The 26,259-nt window shown below is 46.0% G+C and overlaps 1 protein-coding gene across 1 annotated transcript; it reads right to left on the bottom strand.

Moving 5' to 3' along the window:
• Positions 1 to 17,660: 17,660 nt before the first annotated feature.
• Positions 17,661 to 19,337, bottom strand: LOC111208018. Its single transcript, XM_022706699.2, has 3 exons — positions 18,915 to 19,337; positions 18,063 to 18,527; positions 17,661 to 17,894 (listed from the first exon to the last, which is right to left on the bottom strand). The coding sequence occupies exons 1-3, from the start codon at positions 19,335 to 19,337 to the stop codon at positions 17,661 to 17,663; spliced, it is 1,122 nt and encodes a 373-aa protein (XP_022562420.2).
• Between the last annotated feature and the right edge of the window lie 6,922 nt (positions 19,338 to 26,259).

Here is a 26,259-nt window from a genome sequence, read left to right as displayed (position 1 = left end):
AGCTGTTCTCGCCTTAGAGTAGAAATGGCTGAGGAACGCTGATCGGACCTGTTCCCATGAAGTGAGAGAGCCGGTAGGGAGAGAGTTCAACCACCGTGCAGCTTTTCCATCAAGAGAGAATGGGAATAACATGCACGTGATGTAGTCTGGTGGAACACCATTCACGCGAGTGAAACTGCAGACTTTTTCGAAGCTCTCAATATGCTCCATTGGAATTTCTGTAGAGAGACCAGAGAACACCTTTCTCTGTACTAGATCGATCAAAGCAGGCTTGATCTCGAAGTCCTGCCTGGTGCAGAGTGGAGGAACAATGGCAGAGCGCATAGTAGGGATGTTGCAAGGAATGTTTCTCTGCCCGATTGGAACAGTCTGCGCTTGTTGTTCCTGCCGCGTGAGAGCAGCCTGTTCAGCAGCATCCTGCTGAGCTTGGATGGTCTGCTGCATTTGTTGCATCTGCTGCTGCATGAGTGCCATAGCCGCAGTGAGATCATCCTGATTGGCGTGATCACCCATAGTGGTGTCGGTTGCCTTGGCTGTTGACGATTTGTTCTTTCTAACCTTGCTAGATCCTGGTTGGTAAATGTAACTAACTCTCCTTGTGCGTTTCTCCGAGTATGTCTACTGGTAATGCGCCTTAAAAATTAGCTGCAACAAAAAGGATAGAGCAAGTTAGAGGTCTTAGACTAAATAAATAACCGAAAAATAAAGGTAAAAAGATGGTCCCCGGCAACGGCGCCAAATTGATATTACGTGTATACGCACACCAATTAACCTAATGTGCACACTACCACAATCGAATGGTATGTCGATGTAGCACTTTAGGATCGAATCCACAGAGACCAACTATTACACTTTATCTTTATGGGATCAATATCAAGCTAAAACAATATGGGGGTTTAAAGATTTGAGGGTTTCGTGAGAAACAAGTAACAAGATTAATTAAAGTATTCAGATAACTAAAATGCTAGCCTAGGGTGGTTTGATCGGGTGTTAAGCAAGTGTGAGCCAAACAATTATTCAAGTTTAATTAAGAGCAAGTCTAGAACTCGGATCACTCAAGTAGAACAGTCCACTGTCGTGGTACTGCTCCCTATGCTGATCGATCTTGATACCTAAACTCTCGTTTGGATCAAGATGCGACAGCAAGCAATAGAGGTCAAGTCCGATATGTTCACAAAACACCCTAACATCTACTTTCGCTGGTTAGGGATGCAATGCTCATTCAAGTTATGTCTAGCAACCTATAACACTTTTGATGAATAGATTAAACCTAGAATCAGGCACTAAGTGGTTAACTTGATGCAAGCCTTAAGAACAACAGTGAATGAAGACAATCGATTTATAACTTATTTATGTCAAGCTCACGGATCTAACACCCTAACACCCTAGACTAAGCAAGCTGACTACTCAGCCATAGCTACAGAGAACACAGAGATAACAGATGAAGAAAACATGCTGAATCAATAAAATAAAAGAGATAGGGTTCAGGATTCTTCTCAAGAGTGTAGAGATCCTTCTCCCTTTACAATAAGCAAATCCAACAATGGAGTTTTCGGGTCTGGTTCCCCTCTGTAAACTAGCGTAGAATGATAAAGAGAAACAGAAAATATGATATATCAAAGCCACAGGCGGCTAGGAGAGAAAATAGAGATAATTAGGGAAAATCCCGTAATGATTATAGTTTCCTTAAAAATCTCTGACGCTGGAACACTCACTCGGAACAGTCACTCGGGTTGCTCCGCTATCTGACTGTTCTGCGTGAAAACCAACAAATTGCATTGTTTTCTGCCTCTTTTGTTCCAGCTGGTCCATCTCCCATCCAATGCAACTCCAGACCTGTAATGACTCCAAAAGGACTAGAAAGACTCGATAAAGACTTGAAAACCAATTTAAAAGCATATATACAAGATGTATAAAACACCATATATCAGACACTCAACCTCAACAACGATGCCGAAAGCGAGCATCGACCAACACTGCCTACTACAAATCGATCGACACTGAGTTCAACCATGTGCGAGATGGAGACTACTCGATTGGTAGTTGGGCAGATGAACACCACCACGAGAGCTTTGCAGTAGAAATAGCAACCCATACACCGGGAGCTGACGAAGTCTTCACAGCCGAGGAGCTGCTCAACATGCAAAAGTGTGATCATACAGATCAGATTCCAGCTAAAGCCACTTTGGGAAAGAACCAGATCGATCTACACTCATCATCAGAAATCGATCGACAAACGTCCTCTACAATCGATCGACTTCAATAGAACCACATCGATCGACAACCATCCAATACCGAAAACCACTGTAAGGGAAAAAGTTAAATTAGATAACCAGTATCTAACTCTAGACGTATTTTCAGGTACCCCAATGGCTTCGTAAACGCCATTGATGGTCGCACACTACACATATCTCGAGAAGATATCGCAGATATCCTTCAGACAGCTAATGGAGCAGACAATCTGTTCATGCATCAACGCATCAAACAGAAGACTACAAAGGAGTTCTATGACACAGCTGGTGGCATAGAAAAAAGCTTCAATCAACGATCTCGCCATACAACGCATCCATCAATCAACATAGACGTCCCAACGATCGCCAGACAGCCAGAATTCAGCAGAAGAGCCTATGACCTTTATGGTAACATGAAATTCTACTGGGAAGAGAAAGATAAGTATGGAGTCTACAGAGATGATCGGGAATTTGCCAGAGATCCAGAAGGACGCACCATCCCTGTTCATACCAAAGATATCAAAAGACTTCTGGAAAGAGCTTCAAGAGATGAGCCAGCCTACATATGTCTTCCTGAACATGCTAGCTCATTCACACAGACAAAGGTGGTACCAGAGATCTACACCAAGGACGAAATCAATGAGATGTTCTATGGAGTCTGTGGTGAACATGAGAGGAACAAAGAAGCTTTCCAGATGAAGCTTGATGGTGTCTACTATCCACTGAATGATAGTATAAGCTGGCTAACCACTTGCATGGAGGATATGAAGCAAGAAATTGCCAGAATTTAGAACGTGACTGATGCTGCTCGACCTCCATCGATCGACAGAAGACAACCACAATCAATCGACAGCCGTCATTCACCATCGATTGACAGACACCACCACACATCAATCGACAACCGCTTCGCTGCATCGATCGACATCAACCCGCCACACCCCCACATGATGAAGTCTCAACCGGATTTCCACACCAGAGAAAAGATAGACCAGTTGGTAGAAGGGATCTATAGAGCACTGGAAACTACAGAGGAGAAGCTTGATGGGAGATGTGATGACATCTATTTCCCAATGGATCTTACCATCAGTGCATTGACCTCCAAGGTTGAAGCTATACAAGGGGAATTGGTGGAAATTCAGAGCTACATTGCACGTCGACGAGAAGCATCGATATCGATCGACAGACGCAACAACAAATCGATCGACACCAACCATCCAACGTCGATCGACAGTGATACAAATTGAGCCCGGCTAGTACCAAAGACGACATCAGACACGTCCAACACACCTTACCATGAAAAGGAGATCTTAGCTGACACTTACGCCGCACTTACCAGACATCAATTCAACCTTGAGAGTCTTGGTCAAAGATTGCAGAGGATTGAAAACACAACTGCAGCAATGAAGGATAAATGGCGCAGAGGGGATGAAGCGATGTGAGAGTTCACTGGTACATGGTTCAACAAGCGCAAAGAGGAGATGGATACTTGCTTTCCAACAAGTCCCAATTCTCCACATTACTAGCCAAAACACCTCCAAAATCAAGCTAAATGACTATAACAAAGCGCTGAGTGGGAGGCAACCCACTATTAGGTAATATTTTATTAAGTTTTTATTGATTTACTATTTATGTTGGTTTTTAATTATTACAGGTCATAAAAAAAAGATACGAATAGCCGATTGCCATCTATATCGACCGACGCGAACAAGTCGACATCGATCGACACTGACTCACCTGCGTCGACCGACAACAACATCCTTGAATCGGTTGACATCTATTCCGGTTTGGTATATCGTTCCTACTTGTTACTTTTTTAGTCCTTATGATTTATTTTTCACCCTAACTCCGACTGAATTTACACTGAAGACGGTGTAGTTTAAGTCCGGGGGAGGTTTACTGATATTTATGTACTTATTAGTCTTATTAAAATTATTTTCAAATTAAGTTATTATTGAGTCAAGAAAGGGATTATGAACTCATATATTTTGCTAGATATCTAACCACTCTTTAGCACCATTCTAGACTTACTGATTGCAGATAGTACTATAGATACTAAAGTGGATCAATCTGTGAACTAACCACTCTTGCTAAGATTGTTTTGAAAGAACCAAAGCTGACCTCCAACACTAAACCTGACACAACTGCTTGTCTTAGGGCTTGGTATACATGGGATCGGATTCTTCAAACAAGTCTGGAAGGTAAAGCCTTGTGTATATAGATTTATCACCCTTCCTCTCTCTATTTTTGAAATATAAATTATATATAAAAAAAAAGAAAAGAAAGAGGAAAAAATAAATAAATAATATACATGTATTATAGTATAAATTTATTAGGAAGGAATACGAACAGGACTTGGTGGCTACAACCATTAAGGCTTGCTTCATAAGAATTTCATAGGTAAAGGATTAGAACATGACTTGGTGGCTACAACCATTAAGGCTTGCTTCACAAATAATCCTAGGATATTGGTAAAAAACAAGTGAACATGACTTGGTGGCAACCACCATTAAGCCTTGATTCATGGAAGCCTATCCAATCTTGGTTAATGATCTTGCATATAAGCAGACTTTTAACCAAGAGAGAAAATTAGCAGAGAGAAAGGATAGGAACTAATGTTTACCTGCAGGTCCAGATGCTTGTTTGAGAATCTTTGAATCCTGTGATCGATACTTCCAAGGTAAAGCTTTCACTTTTAATTTATGTTAAGAAATGAGGTTGGTAGAGGGGAATGAAAGATAAGATTATGCTAAGTTGTTGGCTAGATGAATTTGGTTGCTAAGCTAGGATATTGTATGATGTACCTTTGTGATTAGGATTTCTTAGATGTGGATTGCAATATTGTAGAGGTGATGATTATAAGTTTCAAATCTTGTGAGTCCCTGCTGTTTTTAAAACATCTTTCAGAGAGACTGCCTGTTTTGCTTGAGGACAAGCAAAAGGGTAAATCTGGGGGAGTTGATACACTATGGATTTGACCAATTTTTATCCATAGTTTATAAGTGTTTTTACTAATATTTATATTATTATAGAGCTTATTTATTATATTTATAAGATCAGGAACATTTTGGAGATAAGTGATGATTTTGGAGCATTTTGGAGATATTTGGAGCAAGCACCCAAGATGACCATCGAGATCGATAATCGGTCGATATTGAAGAGCTAGAATCGATCGATACACAATTCATTGTGTCGATCGATAGTGAAGCGCGCAGAGAGCCCGTTTGGTTACAACCGACTTGAAGCCCAAGATTTCACTATTTTACAAGATTGCCTCTGACGAGTTTTACCCTAATTATATAAGCTTTGCCGCCATGTTAGAGGAAAAGTGTGATTTTGTTTTGTGTTCTTCTTTGTGTTTTATTGTTTACTGATAGATAGGAGAGAATATCCAAAGTTATAATTTGTGATTGGAATTCCATTGATATTTATCTTATCTATTCTATGCAGTTTTTATATCTAACCATTGTTATGAATTGCTTAACCATGTCTGAGTAGTTCTCTTGTTAGATTTTAGGGTTTAAATAGGTTAGGAGGGATTAGCCCCAACTATGGATTGCTGAGCTGTGATAATCATCATTAAAATTGTTCATTAATGTCTGTCTCTAGATTAGCTCCCTAGAACTTGTCCTAGGATTGATTGATAAAAGCCATAGCTAATTCTCATCCTGAAAACATTCTAATTGAACTTCGTTTCTTACTATGAGCAAGGCGAGAGCTGATCTAGTAAACTTAGTAAGCATTCATTCAACCTGTGCATAAAGGTTAACTAGAGCGCGTCGATCGATATCATACTTGAATAATCGATCGACGGTGCAAAAGGTGTATCGATCGATACACCAGTTGGATTATCGATCGACACTTTCTATAGATCAATATAACGAGAGTTGAGATCATAGATCTAGTTAATAGTCAATAAGTCAATGCTCGCAAAGGCCGAAAGACTTGTTGATCAAATAGTTGAGCTTTAAATTATCATGCATGCAACTCATTAGGCATCTAAAGGATTATAATTCCAACTTTCCTGAATAAAAACTCTAAGTCTAGCTATTTCCTTTTTAAGCACCAAAAACCCAAACTTGCTATTGAACAATTATTTGTTCAATATATAATCTTCAATTTACTTTTAAAAACTCTTAAAACATCTTGCTTAACAAATCACATTAGAAACTCTAGGTTCCCTAGCTCCCTATGAATTTGATCCCTAAGTACTACAACTCGACCTCTAATCACTCCTTAGGGTAATTTGAGTGGTATCAGGTTGGCCAGGATCGAAGGTCTCTGGAGACCTGATGCAGCTCGTATGCCCCTTTAAGTATAATGATTTCCCTTCTGTCTTTATAGTTGGAACTATTTTATTATAAGCTTTGTCCGGAGACGTTTAGCATACATAGGAGTAGGAAATCATAATGCTTAAATAGTATATAGTAGTATAGAAATCATGGTCCGGGGACCGTATTAAAAATGATAGGCTTTGAGGTGCAGGGCATTCCAGCAGTTGGGTTGCATTTTACCTTTGCTATCTTGCAGCCTGTAGGCGCCTGCTCTCCGCACCTCGATGACCTTATAGGGTCCTTCCCACCCGGGGGTGAGTTTCCCAGTTGTTTTTTAAGCTCATCGTAGAACCCAATCCTCTTGCTGGAAGGTCCCGGTTCTGACTTTCTTGTTGTACGTCCTTGCGACGTCTTGCTGGTAGGACCAGTTTCTTAGCCGAGCGGCCTCTCTTTTTTCGTCGAGTAGGCCGAGGCTTAGCGACATCAGCTCATTGTTCTCCTCCTGAGAGGTGGATCCGGAGACCGTTGTTCTTACGTGCATCTCTGTAGGTACAATGGCCTCAGAGCCGTAGACTAGCGAATAGGGGGTTTCCCCTGTTGTGGTTTTTGGACTGGTCCGGTAAGCCTAGAGGACTCCGTGTAGTTCTTCCGCCCACTTCCCGTGAGAGCCCTCCAGTCGCTTTTTAATCATGTTGACCACGGTTTTGTTCGTGGACTCGGCTTGTCCGTTAGACTGGGGGTGTCGGGGTGTGGTGAAAGTTAGTTTTATGCCCCAGTCCTTGCAGAACTCCTTGAAGTTGTGGCTCGTGAACTGGGGTCCATTGTCGGTGACGATCTCGTGGGGGACCCCGAAGAGGGTGATTACGTTGGTCCACAGGAATTTGCGGATCTGGAGATCTGTTATGCCGCTGAGTGCTTCCGCTTCGACCCACTTGGAGAAATAGTCAGTGACTATCAGAAGGAAGACCTTCTGCCCCAGCGCCATAGGGAATTTCCCTACTACATCCATGCCCCACTTTCTGAAGGGCCACAGTGAGCTTATGGACTTGAGGTTCTCCGGGGGAAGCTTGGAGACTGGAGCGTGCCTTTGGCACTGGTCGCAGTGCTTGGCTTGTTTGTCGGCGTCGGTGGCCATCGTGGGCCAGTAGTAACCTGCCCTTCTGGCTCAGGGCACCAGAATTCTGCCGCTAGAATGGCATCCACAATCTCCTTCATGTATTTCAATAAGGATTCTTGTTGGGGTATTTTTGTGTACAAGCGACCCGTGCTCAGCTCTACTGAATGATATGAGGAAGGAAACATGTCGTTGAGTGTATTCTCCTGCTTTAGTAGTTGATAAACCAGGAGATCCTACTCTTAGGATACTGCCATATGGGTAAGGCCCAATATATGTCGTTGATGCCTTAGCAGCAGCAAGGGGATTGTTCGTTACGCGGAGGCCGCCTATCATAGAGAAGATCATAGGGTCTTCTTGATCTATAATTGATGGTTCTGGCTACCAAGGTCGGTCCTTGAGGGCCTCCTGATCCGTACTTGATGGTCCCGGCTACCAAGGTCGGTCTTTGGGTATCTATGCACGGGACCATAGAAGGTGTTTGGATTTATAGCTGCATCCTTTAGTGGGGACTGCCTACGTACCCTTCAGTGAGGGATCAAGCCGTTCGTAGTTCATGTATATGGAGGCACAGAGCCTAGATGGGCGCGGAGCCTGATGGAGGCATGTAGCCTGATGGAGGCGCGTAGCCTAATGGAGGCATGTGGCCTAAGGAGCACGGGGCTCTAGTGGGCACATGGCCTAATGGGCACGTAGCCTTGGGAGCACGGGGCTCTAGTGGGCACATGGCCTAATGGGCACGTAGCCTTGGGAGCACGTAGCTCTGTAGTTGATAGGAGTCATCTGTTCTAGAGGGCACTGGCCGGAACAGATGGTAGACCTGCCGATATGCTACAGTGAGTATGATGTGTCGATGTGCTTCAGTGAGCATGGAGGGAACCCGCTGATGAGCTGGAGATTGTGGCCTGAGCCAGCAAGTAGAGTTGTAGACGTGCTACAGTGAGCATATCTCTTCATATGGTTGATAGTAATCAGAAGGATTCATCGGTTGTGAGCTTGTTGATGAAGATGGTCCTCTAGGTGCAAAACCTTGCCTTGGCAGCTGTAGAGTTGATGAGCTCTGGTCATGGGCGTCGTCGACCTCTTTCTTTAGGTATAGAAACTTATATTTATGGTGGAGGTCGTGCCTCCCTCTTAGGATTTGGAAATATTCATTATATCCTTAGATATTAGAATATTTCTCTTTTTCTTAAGGGAGGTCATATGTATTGGAATACTTCCTCTTTCTCTCGGATTTAGGGAGATTCGCTCTTGTCCAAACTGGTTATCTTATTAAAGGAAGATTTCCATTTATCCTAAGGTAGGATAAATCACTTGGCCTGGAAGCCGGAGGCTGGAGGCAGGGACCTAGACCCGGGGGAAGGGACCCAGACCCGGGGGCAGGGACCCGGGGGCAGGGACCCGGGACCTGCAGGTAGGAACCCGGAAGCCGGAAGCTGGAACCCGGAAGCCGGAAGCTGGAGAAATCTCTTCATGAAATATTTTTCCCCAACAGTTTGCCCCTTATTTTCTGGTTTCATGTTTGAAGGCAAGAAATGACATTCCTCATTGAGTTTGGAGTAGGACATCGGCTCGTAGCCTGAGCCATCAAACTTCCTTGTCTGTAATGCTCAGATGTACTTGCGCTCGACGTGAAAGGATTTGCAGCCTGATTGGAGATGTATGAGCTGGAGAATGAACAAAAATCCTTGACCCCATGCAGAGACGTGGTAAACATGCTTCAATGGGCATGTGTTCGATCTCTAGTTGTACCCTTGATTCTGATGACCTGGAAGTGGATAATCAGAAAGAACCACCATGTAGGACCTAGTAAATGCTCTAAAGGCGGACATCACTGTCGTGTAGGATCAAGTTGAGCCTATAACACTTTCTTCTTCTCCTTTATAAGGATGAGACGTTGCCCTTATGGTGGGGATTGGTCGGTGTGGGAACTGAAATTTGCACTGTCGATTTCTGTTTAAATAAGGAAACTAGGAAAACCCTAATTTCCCAGAGGTCCCGGATATCTGCTAATACCACACGCCAAGCAATCAGAACACGAAACGAGAACAGTAATGAAATAAGAAATCGAAAAAGAGAGCAAGATAGTTCTTATTCCGAATCTGCGTTTGGGCGTTTACAACAAGGTAAGTACCTGGGCTACGAGAGCTGTCGACGAGATTCCAAGTTCTAAAACCATAAGACGGCAAAAACCTAATTGAGTCGCAGCTTGAATAACAAAAACGGAAAATTGCCTAAAATTGCGCTAAGTGCTAAGTTTGCTGTGAAAAGTCCTCTCCTTATGCCTCTCGCCTAGGACTCCTTATATACTGGCTCCAAGGTCGGTTTACGCTTTTCCCCTTCTACCCTTAAACCGCCATAGCATAAAAATGGAGATATTCCATTTTTTCCGATCTTCGTAATTATCTTCAAAATTTCGTATTTATCCGCGGAAACTTGACATTTATCTTTCTTTGCGAACCAGGCGTAAACCGTCATGCGGCTTACGGGATGTTAGTTAAGAAATCGTAAGTTGGGCTTCGAGTCATGTCTTAGGTCCCTTTGGGCCGTCTTCCAACTCGAAGCGTTTGTTACGGCTTCTTTCGATAAAGAGCGAACTTTCCGCAGTTTTTACGGTAAAGTTTGATCGATAACTTAGAATGGCGGGGAATCGTGAAATGGGTTCGCTACGGTCTTCGGGAGATAGCATCGAAGGGTAGACGAGAACGCATGGACTAATGTCGTATCGATCTTTCGGAAGAGCTCGGTAGCTACGTAGCGACCGAGCACTCGATCGCTACGTAGCGACCGAGCACTCGATCGCTACGTAGCGACCGAGCACTCGATCGCTACGTAGCGACCGAACTTTGGTTCGAGCTCGGTCGCTACGTAGCGACCGAGCTCCGGCTCGAGCTCGGTCGCTACGTAGCGACCGAGCTCCGGCTCGAGCTCGGTCGCTACGTAGCGACCGAGATTTGGCTTGAGCTCCGTCGCTACGCAGCGACCGAGCTTTGGCTCGAGCTCGGTCGCTACGTAGCGACCGAGCGGAATGGAAGTTTGGTCGCTATGTAGCGACTGAGCCTTGGCTCGAACTCGGACGCTACGTAGTGACCGAGTGGAGCACGATCCTTTTCAGGATTTTGTCTGATGACTCGCGTTTCCTCCGTAAAGCTTTTCGTAGAGAAGTATCTATTTCGAAAAAGTATTTGTCGAAGAAGTTTTCTACGGTTTTCTTCTTCGGGGATTTGGACGTTAACTTCGTCGTAACCGTTTTTGAACCCAACAGTCAGAGTTGGCCGAAGGTTTGATGGAGAAGCCGGGAACGTCTGCATAAAGGGTGCCGCTTCTACTCATACCCCAAATGCATGTGCTGCTCCTGTAGCTATACTCGGCCTTAGTTCAGGCAGGACTTCAGTTTGCACTTCTTGAGGCTCTCTGGTTCCATGAATCGTGTGGAGGAGTGTATGGGTCAGGACCCAGGAATTCTGAGAGGGAGAAGCTTGGCGAGGCTAAGGATTAGGGGGATGAGGAGGTTTAATAAGACCCGGAGGCCGAAACTGAGGATCCTCATGATTGATCCTGCTGGCCTTGCTTGCGCCTCTTGAGCTTGTAAAACCTGTAATGGACTTTCATTCAGGTCTTCGTGCCGGTCTCCTTATTGCGTTTAGCATACTTGATGCTCCTTGAGGTTTTGATGTTGTAGCTGTAGCTTCTTGCCTCGTCTCGGGATTGTACCTTGACTTTTGGCAGGGGGGACGTTCAGCATGTTCGTCTTGTTACTTGGAGATATCCTAGTTGACTCTTGGTACCGGAGTAGAATTCTTGGACATGTTGTTTGTGGTGAGCAGTAGTGTCCATGCTGATTTGAGAAGGTGGAACCGCTAGTTGAACTCTGCCATTGATTCTTGGCCACTCCTAACTTTGTAATATTGCAATCTGCCTCCGGATGTAGGCTACAATCAATGCTAGGATGGCCTTGTGTCGTGCTTTCTTGGAACCTCGAGGATCCTGGGCATGTTTTCCCAGAATCTGAAGATTTAGAGATACATACTTCTGAAACTCATGGCTCGTGGATGCGATTCTTCATAAATCAGAGGTTGTATGGACTTTTTGTCCAGGAACCCGGAGACTGGATGGACTTTCGTCCTGGAACCAGGAGGCTGGATAAACGTTTAGGGACCCGTAGGCTGTAGGATGAACCCCTTCTTCAAACCCGGAGGTCTTAGGATGTAACCCTTTTGGACCTAGAGGTCCTAAGGTGTTATGTCGAGCTCTGCCCCTGTGAGTAAGCTGCTCTTAATCGTGTGTGACATTGCACTCTGCCCTCGTAGGTAGGCCACTATCAATGTCGGTTTTTAGATGTTGCATTCTGCCCCTCGTAAGTAGGCCACTATCAACATCTGTTTATAAGTTCGTAAACTTTCAGACGGGTATCGTATTCCAACTCCCTTACGTAGGTTTCTATCGATATGAATTCCCTTACGAAGGATCCATGGACCTTCGTTTCTGGCCCGGAGGCCGTTTATAACCCGGAGGTATTTTATGAACCCGGAGGTCGCTTTGAACCCAGAGGTCACTTTTGGACCCGGAGGTTTTGTGGGAATCCGGAGTTTCTCCTTTAGATCATGAGATCGTATCTGGACCCGGAGGTCTTGTGGGAACCCAGGGATTCTCCTTTAGATCCTGAGATCGTACTTAGGACCCTGAGGTGGAATAAGGACCCGGAGGTCGTTTGGGAACCCGGAGGTTCCTTCAGATCCTGAGGTCTTATTTAGGACCTGTAGGTCAAATAAGAACCCGGAGGTCGTTTGGGAACCCGGAGGTTCCTTCAGACCCTGAGGTCGTATTTAGGACCCTAAGGTCGAATAAGGACCCGAAGGTCGTTTGGGAACCCGGAGGTTTCTTCAGACCCTGAGGTCATTTTGAACCCGGGGTTATATAAGAACCTGGAGGTTTACCTTTTCCAGCCCCTGAGATCTTTTCAGGACCCGGAGACTACATGGGGACCCGAAGGTTCTTAATAACCCGGGGATTCTGATGTAATAACCCTGAGTTCGTAAGAACCTAGAATATTTGGTTTTGCAGGGACCGTACTCCGCCTTCCTAGGCAAGATGACTCCCGGCACCTGTTCGGATTTCGCATTATGCCGCTTGGGAGCTGGCCACTATCGAGTTCCTATGCTCTATTCTACTTCTGCAGGAAGTCACTGACAGACTTAAAGGGTGCTGGTGTGGGTGTTATGACCGAAGTGCCAGGCTTCGCTGCTTGCCACGCCTGGAGAAGCAGGGTTTTAATTGCTCCATGTATTTCACAGTACTTTTACAATAAATATACCATGTGTTCCCTGTATTGTGTAGCTCGTAGCGTTTTAATACATGTACTTTTCACAATGGTACTCTAGGGACCCCGATGCGCCTTAGGCTGCACAGGTGTTTTAGGTAGTTTTGACAGCACACTCAGGCTTGCGCAGACCCATTCTTGCTTTATGTCTCATACCCATTGTCGCTCCCTGTACAAACTCTGAGTTTGAATACAGTACTTTGCGTTTGTACTTATGCCTCCTGCGTTGTTGCAGGAATTGGTATGTTTCGTACGATGCTCCCTGCGTAAGAGTAAGCGTGTAAGCTCCTTACGCAGCACTTTGTATGTTATGTAATATGCTCCATGCCTGAGGGTAAGCGTGTAAGCTCCTCAGGCAGTACTTTTGCATTATATGTAATATGCTCCATGCCTGAGAGTGAGCGTGTAAGCTCCTCAGGCAGTACCTTTGCATTATAAGTACTTCGTACCCCACATGGTAGTAGGCTCTTGAGAAGGAGTACTATATTTGACCGCATACTATGGCTTGTGCTAGGCCATTCCTGCGATTGTCAAATATTTCCATGCTCCATATGTGTGGGTTTTCCACTCATGCGCAAGATCATAGGATCTAGTAATCACTTTTATTGATCTGGAGGCAGGGATCGATGCAGGGGTTGGAGCCGGAGGTTCTTTTAACAAGAACCTTGAGGCAGGTGTCCTGCTCGAGGCCTAGATGACTTTTCCCAACCAGTTTTCCCCTTATTTCTCGATTTCGTCCTCAAACTCGGGGAATAACCTGTGCACTCAAGTCAACCGGAGTTGCTCATTCTCAGCAGGCTTCCCCTGGGCAGGGCATCGCTCCAGTAATCTTTCTTCCCCAGGTTCTTCTTAGGTCTGGGCCGTGTTTGAACCTGGAGGAGAGTCGATTTCCCCGAGATAGACCGGAGTCTAATGGATATTCCTAGGCTTGTGGCTTGTTTAGGTTGATCGACCTAAGAAGATTCAGGATCCTGGCCTCGCATATCAATGGATGGCAAGACTTGTAGGTTTGGCTGGTGAAGATCACTTGTATCTGTTGAAATCTGTTGTAGGTGATATGTTGCCCCGCTCGGAAGCAGGAATTCTTGGTCTTGGATTCGCATTGCAGTGATAAGCGACATCCGTCTTCCGGGCGCATGACCCCTATGGCACATAGCTACATATTTCCTGGGGCCGAATGGCACATGACCGGGGCACAAAAGTGAATTATCGATTTACTTCATGCTTATGTACCCCATGATTGGATATCGGCTGGAGAATGATCTTCTGAAGAACCTACACCCTGACTCTAGGATGGAGAAGTTCCATACTAGGTAGCAGTCGAGTGAAGACCGCGATTTTTCTCATTCCTTCTTCTGGAGGAACGAGACCATTTGTTGAGGCTTGGAGGCCGATTCTTCGTCGTACTACCCCAAAGTATTGATGTACATCGTGTAGGAACTCGTAGTCCCCGGTGATTCTTTATTGGAATCTAAGGCTCTTAAGGGCTTCATGTTCTGATCCTGTTGGACCTGTAGATTTATCCTTGGGACCCTGGAGGTTTCGAGGAATTAGTGCTCTGACACGTGAGGATCTATAGATATTACAATCAGAGGTGAATATTTGTTTTGCTGTCTTGAAACCAGACTCTTTATTGACTTAGTACGACATCGCACTCTGTCCTCCGGAGATGGACCACTCTCGAGGTCCATTGGATGTGGGCTGTTGTCGAGATTGTGCCTGTTGCTTCCGTGGAGCCGTTCATAATACCTTCAAGATCTATAGGACATCTTCGTGGTAATATAACTTTTTTGGGACGCGTGGTCCTGCAGTTTCTGGTGCTCGTAGCTGGTCTCAAGTCTCTCCATTTTGTCATGTTGGATGTATCTTCTCGAAGATATCCTCCTGAGGCCCGGTGGTTCTGAAATTTATCCTCCTGAAACATGGAGGTTTGTGGGCTTCGTCCCCTAGAAACCTGGAGTTTGTGGAACTGGTTCTCTTGGAACCCGAAGGTTTTGGGGTAGATTCTTCTGATACATGGAGGTTCCCGGATGTTGGCGAGCTCCTCTGTCTGCCTTGCCAATGACCTTTGTACCTCTGGCGTATAGAGCAATATTTTTGCTCTTTGCGCCAGGACGGCACTCCCTGTGTGCTTCTGTTCTTTCAGGTAAATCAACAGTGCTTCTCCGTCCCTGGGCTTGGAGAGTATGGATTGACGTGGTCTCATGTGATTTTGGACCCAGATTGGTCCATAGGCAGGGATTGACCTGGGTTTGGAGTCGGAATCCGTTGTTTGGATATCAGGGGTTGGCGTATTCTATCGTGTATTCAGGAGATGATTGATCATCCACGAATATTGATTTTCTCATCCTTCTTTGCAGGCGTCGTTCGATGACTCATTCTGGCTGCTCTCTGCGCCCGCTTGGGTGAGCCACTCTCAGCGTTTCACGATGTCTTTTAACGTCCAGGCTGCTCTCTGCTTCCCCTTGGGTGAGCCACTCTCAGCGTTTTCTGGACGCCATTCGATGACTCGTCGCCTCGTCTTGAATCTCCTTTGCCACGGGCATGTTGATGGAAGTTGTTGATGCGTGTAGCCCTGTGGGTTAACGCTTAGCGCATCTCCCCCTTCTTTCCTCGTGGTCGTGTCTTCCTCAGAGGTACATCAGGGTACATGGCCAGGAAAAGCGGTAGTAAGGTGGTCGGAACCCTGGATCCAGAACCTGGAAGCTGGGATCCGAAACCTGGAAGCTAGAACCCGGAACCCAGAGGTTTGGCTTTTCCTTTTGGATGAATAGTAGTGGGAACTTGTGTTCTCCGGCTTCTTTTACTCCCATTTACTCCAAATGAGTAGGGGGTATGAAGACCAGCACTCCTTAATGTAGTACTAGCATTTTCCCTCGCTCCTTTGCACGAGGTAGAGCAGCAGTGTTCTCGGCACTTAGGCATGGTTTCTTCGCGGAACAACTCCAATGGAATTCGACGAGTACTCAAAGGCGTTCTGTCCACCTAGCTATCAGGCTTATCTAGGATTCCACTACCACTTAGATTCTAGAACCTAAAGATAAAGGTGGTTCTCCAGTTACCTCTTAGTGGTTGCCTGGTATGCCTGCAGTATTTCCAGGAGCTCTTCTTCTGACTGCTTCTGTCTGGAAGCATTGATGGCGTCTAGGGTTTGCTATGTTGCTACCAGTTGACTACCCGCTGATATTGATGTTGGTGATGAATGCTCACGTTGGGCCCAAAGGTCTAGTGGCTTGATAAAAAGTTAAGACATGGAACCAGCAGGAACCAAAGATTGTAGAGGTCGGCTTTGAGGTTGGGACCCGAAAGGTCTAGTGGCTTGTTTCTTTCCCCTAGGTGGCTGGGGTTGAGAGATTTTGCAGGAATATATATAATATCTCTTCCGCCTATCACATTATCACGTAGTATATGACTGCTCCTCCTTCTAGCGCCAAACTGTTAGGGTATTTTTGTGTACAAGCGATCCGTGCTCAGCTCTACGGAATGATAGGAGGAAGGAGACATGTCATTGAGTGTATTTTCCTGCTTTGGTAGTTGATAAACCACGAGTTCCTGCTCTTCGGATACTGCCATATGGGTATGGCCCAGTATATGTCGTTGATGCCTTAGCAACAGCAGGGGGATTGGTCGTTAGGCGGGGGCTTCCTATCATAGAGAAGATCGCAGGGTCTTCTTGATCTATAATTGATGGTTCCGGTTACCAAGGTCGGTCCTTGGGGGCCTCCTCATCCGTACTTGATGGTCCCGGCTACCAAGGTCGGTCTTTGGGTATCTATGCACGGGACGATAGAAGGTGTTTGCATTTATAGCTGCATCCTTCAGTGGGGACTGCCTACGTACCCTTCAGTGAGGGATCAAGCCGTTCGTAGTTCATGTATATGGAGGCACAGAGCCTAGATGGGCGCGGAGCCTGATGGAGGCACGTAGCCTGATGGAGGCGCATAGCCTAATGGAGGCATGTGGCCTAGGGAGCACGGAGCTCTAGTGGGCACATGGCCTAATGGGCATGTAGCCTTGGGAGCACGGGGCTCTAGTGGGCACATATCCTTGGGAGCACGTAGCTCTATAGTTGATAGGAGTCATATGTTCTCGAGGGTAAATGGCCAGAACAGATGGTAGACCTGCCGATATGCTACAGTGAGCATGATGTGTCGATGTGCTTCAGTGAGCATGGAGGGACCCAGCTAATGAGCTGGAGATCGTGGCCTGAGCCAGCAAGTAGAGTTGTAGACGTGCTGCAGTGAGCATATCTTATCATCTGGTTGATAGTAATCACATGGATTCATCGGTTGTGAGCTTGTTGATGAAGATGGTCCTCTAGGTGGGAAACCTTGCCTTGGCGGCTGTAGAGTTGATGAGCTCTGGTCATGGACGTCGTCGACCTCTTTCTTTAGGTTTAGAAACCTATATTTATGGTGGAGGTCGTGCCTCCCTCTTAGGATTTGGAAATATTCATTATATCCTTAGATAATAAAATATTTCCCTTTTTGTTAAGGGAGGTCATATTTATTGGAATACTTCCTCTTTCTCTCGGATTTATGGAGATTCTCTCTTGTCCTAAGGCAGGATAAATCACTCGGCCTGGAAGCTGGAGGCTGGAGGCAGGGACCCAGACCCGGGGGAAGGGACCCAGACCCGGGGGAAGGGACCCGGGACCTGGAGGCAAGAACCTGGAAGCCGGAAGCTGGAAAAATCTCTTCATGGAATATTTTTCCCCAACAATTCTAGCGGCTTCTCGGGGTGTGACACACCTCAGGTACGGGCCAGAGAAAGATCTCCGGTACAGCTACTTGATCTTCCTGGCCTCGTTGCGGTCTTCCGGGAGGAGGTCGGCCTCCAGGTACCGGAATAAGGGGGTAATCCAGGTTTCGCCCTCTTCGACAGCAGAGACCTCCTCTGACGGGGCTTCCTCCAAGGTAGCTGGCCATTGGAGCACGAGCAAAGGGATACTCATCGGGCTTTTCGTTTCGAGGGTGTACCCTAGATTAGCCAGGGCATCGGCTTGCGAGTTTTGTACCCGGGGGATTTGAGTGAGTTTGCAGCTCTTCAACTTCTTGATTAGTCGCTGAGCGACCGCCAGATACTGGAATCATGCTGTCGTCTTTTCCTTGGTACTCTCCCTATACCTGGTTGATTATTAGCTGGGAGTCGCCGAAGACTTGGATATTCTCTGCCCCCGTTTGGTGGGCAAGGGTTAGACCTGCGATTAGGGCCTCATACTTGCTCTCGTTATTGGTTGCTTTGAAGTTGCATCTCATGGCCCTTGAGGCCGTGTCCCCTGTTGGCGAAGTAAGCACTATCCCCACTCCAGCTCCTCTGGCGTTACTGGATCCATCAACGTGAAGGATCCATTCTCCCTCTTCCTTAGTTTTGCCTCGGAGGCGTACCTCCTGCTCCAAAGCTGGGAGCAAGGCAGGGGAGAATTCAGCCACGAATTCTGCTAGAACCTGTGACTTTATAGCTGTGGCGGGTCGAAATATTACGTCGTACTCCCCTAGTTCCACGGCCCATTTGGCTTGGCGTCCGGAGACTTCTGGTTTGTGGAGGACCAACTTTACAGGGAAGGAGGTAACAACCACGATTGGATGAGCCTGGAAGTAGGGTCAGAGCTTGCGAGCAGCGACTATTAGGGCTAAGGCCAGCCTCTCTAGATGGCTATAGCGGGTTTCCGCATCCACAAGAGCCTTGCTTACGTAATAGATTAGTAGATGCTTACTTCCCTCCTCACGAACTAGGATGGCGCTTACGGCGTGTTCGGAGACTGCTAGATATAGCAGCAGGACTTCACCGAGTTGTGGCTTGGATATGAAAGGAGGAGTGGTGAGATATGACTTTAGCTCTTGGAGAGCACATTCGCATTCTTCCGTTCACTAGAAGTCCTTCAGATTCTTGAGGGTTCCAAAGAAGGCGTGAGATTTATCGGAGAGTCTGGAGATGAACCTGCTCAACGCCGCCATCCTTCCCGTTAGCTTTTAAACCTCCTTGACGTTCTTTGGGGAAGGGATTGAGTGAATGGCCCTGATTTGCTCCGGGTTGGCCCCGATGCCCCGGTGGGTTACAATGTACCCGAGGAACTTGCCAGAACTGAACCCGAATGAGCATTTAGCTGGGTTGAGCTTCATGTTATACTTCTTAAGGGTGGAAAAGGCTTTCTGCAGGTGAGATATGTGGTCTTCCGCCTCCAGGGACTTGACCAGCACGTCATCGATGTAGACCTCCATGGTTCTTCCGATTTTGTCTGCGAACATCATGTTCACCAGCCGTTGATAGGTTGATCCTGCGTTCTTTAGGCCGAACGGCATAACCTTGTAGCAGTAGATCCCTCTGGATGTCATGAAGGATGTTTTCTCCTGGTCTTCCGGATGCATAAGTATCTGATTGTAGCCGGAGAACGCGTCCATGAAGCTCATCAGCTGGTGCCCCGCGGTGCGTCCACCAGCTTGTCGATATGAGTTAGCGGAAAGGTGTAGAGACAGATTTAGAGAACTGGGCTGTGGTATTGACTGGACAGATGGGGGGGAAACAAGACTTCGTTGGGAAAGGACTTCATCAAGATTTGGGAAGACGAAGATCGAGAAAATGGTTGGAGTAATCAGGAACGAGCATGGACAAGTTCGTATCATGGGAAATCAGAGTGTTATGGCAGAGCAACAGTATGAGATGATCCAGCGATCATTCAACTAAAGACGATTGTGGACGCCTTGAGGAGGACACTTAAGGAACGATTGTGGACAGCGTAAAGATATATGGAGACGAGTGGAGAATGTCGCGAAAATGAGCAATTGCGCAACTAAGAATTCGAGGATGAATTCTATTAAGGGGGGGGGGGAGGAGAATGTAGAAACCCGTTAAAAAAAAAAGAAAAGAAAAGAAAAAGAATGGTCGAGTGTCTTTGTGGTGGTCGAGTCGCGGGCAATAAGGATCGATCGAGAAGTTTTAAAGTACGAGGTGGGCGAAGAAGTGATCGTGAGTAAACTATGAGTCGAATAAGTTGCTCGACCATGGTTAGAAGATGTCCTAGATTGATGAGACGGACGTTTTGGAAGCATAACAATTTTGGAAGCACGACGGTTTAGAAGCTCGACGTTTTTGAAGACCGACGTTTCTTCATTACGAAGTTTTCTCGAAAAATCTTCGTATCAGTAAAATATTATTTTGAAGACATTGGAAGCAGGAGGGAATTATGCAGGACGGGAATAAAGCACGACCGGAAGCAAGCACGACAGGATCAAAGCACGACGGGAAAACCCGAAGTTGGGCGAAAACCCTAATTTTGGTATTATGGAATTCTTCAAGGAAGCCGGAGGCTCGGGAAATATTTTTACAGGATATCAGAATTCATCTGGATTCTATTAAAAATATTTAGAGCATCAGAACGGAGCGGAAAAATATTCGGGATTGATCACAGGTCAGAAATTTGCCGGAAGGGTCAAAAATCGCGTAAACCGACCAAGAAGCTCGAGGTGTCTCTACGTATATGGCCAGGACGTGATAACTACCATCTAAGCAGCTGAGTGTCTACAGAAGCTCGAGGTGTCACCGTGCATGGAAGCTGTACCTGCAGCCTGCATGTAGAAGCACGAGGTGGATCGACCAAGCACGAGGTGTCTCCGCGCTTGCAATCGAAGCATGCTGATCGACATGTGTGTACTGGTGTGGCTTCTTGCATGCACTCCTGGCATGCATCCTGACATGTGGGAGGAGTGGTGGCGTCCTGCATGTGTCCTGGACATGCAGCCTGACATGTGGAGCACGAGGTGCCGCCGCGCATGCGTCCGGAGCCATGCGAAGAGACACACCGGCTGCCACCAACCTGAAGCTGATTGACTGGTGTCTCCTATAAATACCCCACGACCCCAGCTCATTTGTTCACATCCAGACCTGTCCAAACCAAGTTAAAAACGTGACAGAGAAGTAGAAAAAGAAAGCAAGTGATTCCGAGCTATTTCGAGAGTTTTAGAGAGTTTTCGATGTCAGTTCTCTACTGATTTCGAGTCAGCGCCTAGGGACGGTTCTGTCCAACTGAATTCGTCCAGGCCACTCAGTTCCTTTGATGATCAAGTGGAGATGCTGTCCGGAGTTAGTTCAGTTCTACGGGTTCAGATCAGTCGAAGTTCTGCCCGATACTCCGCCGGGAAGTCCGAAGAACTGTCCAGAAGCTAAAGGAGGTTCTGTCCAGATCAATCTGTCGAGGCCTGTCAGTTTCTTCATGGTGAAGCCGAGGTTCTGTCCAAGTCGAGATCAGTTCAGTCCAGTCCAGCCAAGTCGTCCCTTGGGTTTTGGCCATGTCCTCTCTGATCAACCAGCTGCTTCTCGCCTAGAACACTGTGAGTTGGTTTGTTTGAGTTCCACTTGGAACTTAGGGAAGATCGAGTATTCATATAGAGTAGAATGCTCACATTCTTGCATGGTAGAGTCCTTGGGGTTATTTATTAAACCGGACTCAGTTTAGCACAGGCTAGCTGAGATGAAATGAAATTAAGACTGAGATTATAACCTGACTAGGACTTGGATGCATCATGATTTATATTCTTGCGTGTTGATATGGTTGAGTGCAGGTTCCCGTTATCTTTAAAGATAGTGTCGTAGCATGAGACCGAACTATCTGGGTAACGGTTTGATTGAGTAGATTGATTGAGTAGATTTAATTAAATGCTTGCTCGTTTAATTAATTTTGTTGATTGAGGTTAGTCATCCCTTGGTAAGGGAGTGACAAGCTGGTTGAGTTGTTTAGTGATAATGTTGTTGTTTAGGGATCTTGGTCATATATGCCGATCTCCTGGTTGTGATGTCGATACTACGGGTCCTATGCCATATAGGCTGGACTACGAGTATTGGTTGATATTGTTGTAGACTCCTATATATTGTTTAGTTTTGGGTTGGAGTCTTGTCCCTTAGGTCTTTCCTAGGGATAATTGTGTCGAGTGTGTGTTATGCCGACAGCAGGTGCGAAACCCGTCCATGCTAGGCATGTTTTTGGGTGGACTAATGTTTCCTCGCCCTCGTACCCAGCGGGTTCAAGGAAACCCCTTATTCGCTGGATCGGGAAGACTCAGACGAACGGGGTCATGTCCTATGGCTGAGTATTACACGACGGTGTAATGTGGCTGTGACCCGAAGGACTGTGGACTGTCGCGCGGTGACCCGAAGGACTGTGGGCCGCGGTCGGTTGAAAGTTCCTTCTTCTGGCCTCTGTGGTAGGAAGATAGAATATTGCCGATAGAGAGGATGAACACGAGGTCACCAGGGCCCAGGTAAGAGTGTTGTGTTAGTGTGTCGTAGAGGGTTATGGAACCCTCGAGTTAATGTAGCACCGATATACGGTGTTACGAGTAAGATCGAGTCATTGGTAGTTACTATCTTATTATTGTTGTGGTTGTGGTTGTTGATTGCTTTGTTTGCAGGTTCTGACATTAAGTCTTAAGTCTGGTTTAGGTACCGGATTAGGCTTGGTGTGTATTTTGTTAGCGTAGGCCTGACGTTGGCCTGTATGTGTTTGAGGGATTGCTTGTGAAGGGTGGTGGATATTAAAGCTATGCGGTATCATTGGTTGGCCGATCATGTTCTTGTTTGATTGTTGGTCGACCGGCTCATGATACTTGTATAGTCTAAGTGTCTAACACAACATGAGTACTAAACTCAGGCGTATATATGGTTAACTAGGGATTGGTTGTTGACTTGTTTTAATGCAGGTTCCTGTTACTTGGAAGTTGGATTATGGCAGGAGGCCAAGTCTAACTTAGTAACGGTTTGCTTAGCCTTAGCTTATATTGCATGCTAGAGCTAGATTGATTGTTATTTTGGGTTGTCTGGGTTAGAGTCTAGGTTGCGGGTAGAGGCCGCAAGCTCACTGAGTAATACTAGATTACTCATCCAACTCCGTTGTCCTTTTTGCAGGTCGCTTTAGGTAAGGATGATCGGATAGCTTGGTGCTGGACGTTAGGACCGCCGGTGTAGATTTTCATGCCTTTTGTGAACGGTATTGTGAATTGTGTTATGTTGACTCGATTTGGCATTAGGCCGGTCCCAGTCTTGAATTATTCAATGTATGAATATTTCATAAATCAATAAAAGTAATTGTTTTATATGCGCTTCATGAGTACTCTGATATTTGACTAGTCCGGTCTAACACAACGTTTGGTTGTGGTACGGGTTGAAAAGCCTTAGGCCTCGATCTAACGGAAAACGCTAACTCTAGGTACAGGTTGCAAAGCCTTGTGCCTTGACGCAGCGGGACGTGTTAGTGGACGAACTGGTCGAGGTCGTGGAGTAAATTTTGTGACTCTGGCCGGATCGTCCCTAACCCGTCACGTAGCGATTCCGGACCATGGTGTTGGGTTGGACGGTCAGTCATGTTCTTATTTGATTGTTGGCTGGCCGGTTGGCCTTTCATCTCCAACCCTTGGTGTAGGTCGTCCGTCGGTCATGTTCTTGTTTGATTGCTGGCCGGTGGGTCGAACTATGCTTAGGACGGTTCGGGGGTGTTACAGAGGTGGTATCAGAGCATGGTTTCGTCCATGCTTCCGGAACTCATGATTTAATCGGTTTTAAATATTTATTGAGTCAAAATGAGTCACAAAAGGCATTAGGGAAACCGGTCACGTCCAGCGATACGATTTGTGGTTTTAGGAATTAGGATTGAGATAGTGGAATCTAGAATTGCTAGGTTGCTTGGTTAGAACTGTTAGGTTGATGGTTAGCATTGCTAGGTTGTTGTTAGTAGACTGTTGGGATTAGTTGTCTACTAACTTGCGTGTGAGGTGTTCTTTTGAATTGCAGCGAGTAAGTGTGTTCGTTGATCAGAACTTTAAGGGATGAAAACCTTAAAGTGGAGGGAGTTCGAGGCCAAACCCAAACCCGAAGCGAAAGAGGAGAGACAGATTCAGAGAACTGGGCTGTGGTATGGACTGGACAGATGGGGGGAAACAAGACTTCGTTGGGAAAGGACTTCATCAAGATTTGGGAAGACGAAGATCGAGAAAATGGTTGGAGTAATCAGGAACGAGCATGGACAAGTTCGTTTCATGGGAAATCAGAGTGTTATGGCAGAGAAACAGTATGAGATGATCCAGCGATCATTCAACTAAAGACGATTGTGGACGCCTTGAGGAGGACACTTAAGGAACGATTGTGGACAGCGTAAAGATATATGGAGACCAGTGGAGAATGTCGCGAAGATGAGCAATTGCGCAACTAAGAATTCGAGGACGAATTCTATTAAGGGGGGGGGGAATGTAGAAACCAGTTAAAAAAAAAAAAAAAAAAAGAATGGTCGAGTGTCTTTGTGGTGGTCGAGTCGAGGGCAATAAGGATCGATCAAGAAGTTTTAAAGTACGAGGTGGGCGAAGAAGTGATTGTGAGTAAACTATGAGTCGAATAAGTTGCTCGACCATAGTTAGAAGATGTCCTAGATTGATGAGACGGACGTTTTGGAAGCATAACAATTTTGGAAGCACGACGGTTTAGAAGCTCGACGTTTTTGAAGACCGACGTTTCTTCATCACGAAGTTTTCTCGGAAAATCTTCGTATCAGAAAAATATTATTTTGAAGACATTGGAAGCAGGACGGGAATTAAGCAGGATGGGAATTAAGCACGACCGGAAGCAAGCACGACAGGATCAAAGCACGACGGGAAAACCCGAAGTTGGGCAAAAACCCTAATTTCGGTATTATGGAATTCTTCGAGGATGCCGGAGGCTCAGGAAATATTTTTACAGGATATCAGAATTCATCTGGATTCTATTAAAAATATTTAGAGCATCAGAACGGGAGCGGAAAAATATTCGGGATTGATCACGGGTCAGAAATTTGCCGGAAGGGTCAAAAATCGCGTAAACCGACCAAGAAGCTCAAGGTGTCTCTACGTATATGGCCAGGACGTGATAACTACCATCTAAGCAGCTGAGTGTCTACAAAAGCTCGAGGTGTCGCCGTGCATGGAAGCTGTACCTGCAGCCTGCATGTAGAAGCACGAGGTGGATCGACCAAGCACGAGGTGTCTCCGCGTATGCTACCGAAGCATGCTGATCGACATGTGTGTACTGGTGTAGCTTCTTGCATGCACTCCAGGCATGCATCCTGACATGTGGGAGGAGTGGCGGCGTCCTTCATGTGTCCTGGACATGCAGCCTGACATGTGGAGCACGAGGTGCCGCCGCGCATGCGTCCGGAGCCATGCGAAGCGACACACGGGCTGCCACCAACCTGAAGCTGATTGGCTGGTGTCTCCTATAAATACCCCCACGACCCCAGATCATTTGTTAACATCCAGACCTGTCCAAACCAAGTTAAAAACGTGAGAGAGAAGTAGAAAAAGAAAGCAAGTGATTCCGAGCTATTTCGAGAGTTTTAGAGAGTTTTCGAGGTCAGTTCTCTACTGATTTCGAGTCAGCGCCTAGGGACGGTTCTGTCCAACAGAATTCGTCCAGGCCACTCAGTTTCTTTGATGATCAAGTGGAGATGCTGTCCGTAGTTAATTCAGTTCTACGGGTTCAGATCAGTCGAAGTTCTGCTCGATACTCCGCCGGGAAGTCCGAAGAACTGTCCAGAAGCTAAAGGAGGTTCTGTCCAGATCAATCTGTCGAGGCCTTGTCAGTTTGTTCATGGTGAAGCCGAGGTTCTGTCCAAGTCGAGATCAGTTCATCCAGTCCAGTCAAGTCGTCCCTTGGGTTTTGGCCATGTCCTCTCCGATCAACCAGCTGCTTCTCGCCTAGAACAATGTGAGTTGGTTTTGTTTGAGTTCCACTTGGAACTTAGGGAATATCGAGTATTCATATAGAGTAGAATGCTCACATTCTTGCATGGTAGAGTCCTTGGGGTTATTTATTAAACCGGACTCAGTTTAGCATAGGCTAGCTGAGATGAAATGGAATTAAGACTGAGATAATAACCTGACTAGGACTAGGATGCATCATTATTTATATTCTTGCGTGTTGATATGGTTGAGTGCAGGTTCCCGTTATCTTTCAAGATAGTGTCGTAGCATGAGACCAAACTATCTGGGTACTGGTTTGATTGAGTAGATTGATTGAGTAGATTTAATTAAATGCTTGCTCGTTTAATTAATCTTGTTGATTGAGGTTAGTCATCTCTTCGTAAGGGAGTGACTAACTGGTTGATTTGTTTAGTGATAATGTTGTTGTTTAGGGATCTTGGTCATATAGGCCGATCTCATGGTTGTGATGTTGATACTACGGGTCCTATGCCATATAGGCTGGACTACGAGTATTGGTTGATATTGTCGTAGACTCCTATATATTGTTTAGTTTTGGGTTGGAGTCTTGTCCCTTAGGTCTTTCCTAGGGATAATTGTGTCGAGTGTG

This window comes from Brassica napus, chromosome C3 (genome assembly GCF_020379485.1).
Source record: "Brassica napus cultivar Da-Ae chromosome C3, Da-Ae, whole genome shotgun sequence".
Classification (NCBI taxonomy): Eukaryota; Viridiplantae; Streptophyta; class Magnoliopsida; order Brassicales; family Brassicaceae; genus Brassica; species Brassica napus.
Note: the sequence above shows the minus strand (reverse complement) of the source record. Positions and strands in the feature narration are given on the sequence as shown.

Bases quoted from the DNA above. Each gene is read 5' to 3' on its own strand.
- LOC111208018 (XM_022706699.2), bottom strand. From the start codon at position 19,337: ATGGACGCGTTCTCCGGCTACAATCAGATACTTATGCATCCGGAAGAC. The intron at 18,528-18,914 runs GTTTAAAAGCTA...CCCTACTTCCAG, and splicing joins CCCCAAAGAACGTCAAGGAG to GCTCATCCAATCGTGGTTGT. The intron at 17,895-18,062 runs GTATAGGGAGAG...CGAAACGAAAAG, and splicing joins CCCAGCTAATAATCAACCAG to CCCGATGAGTATCCCTTTGC.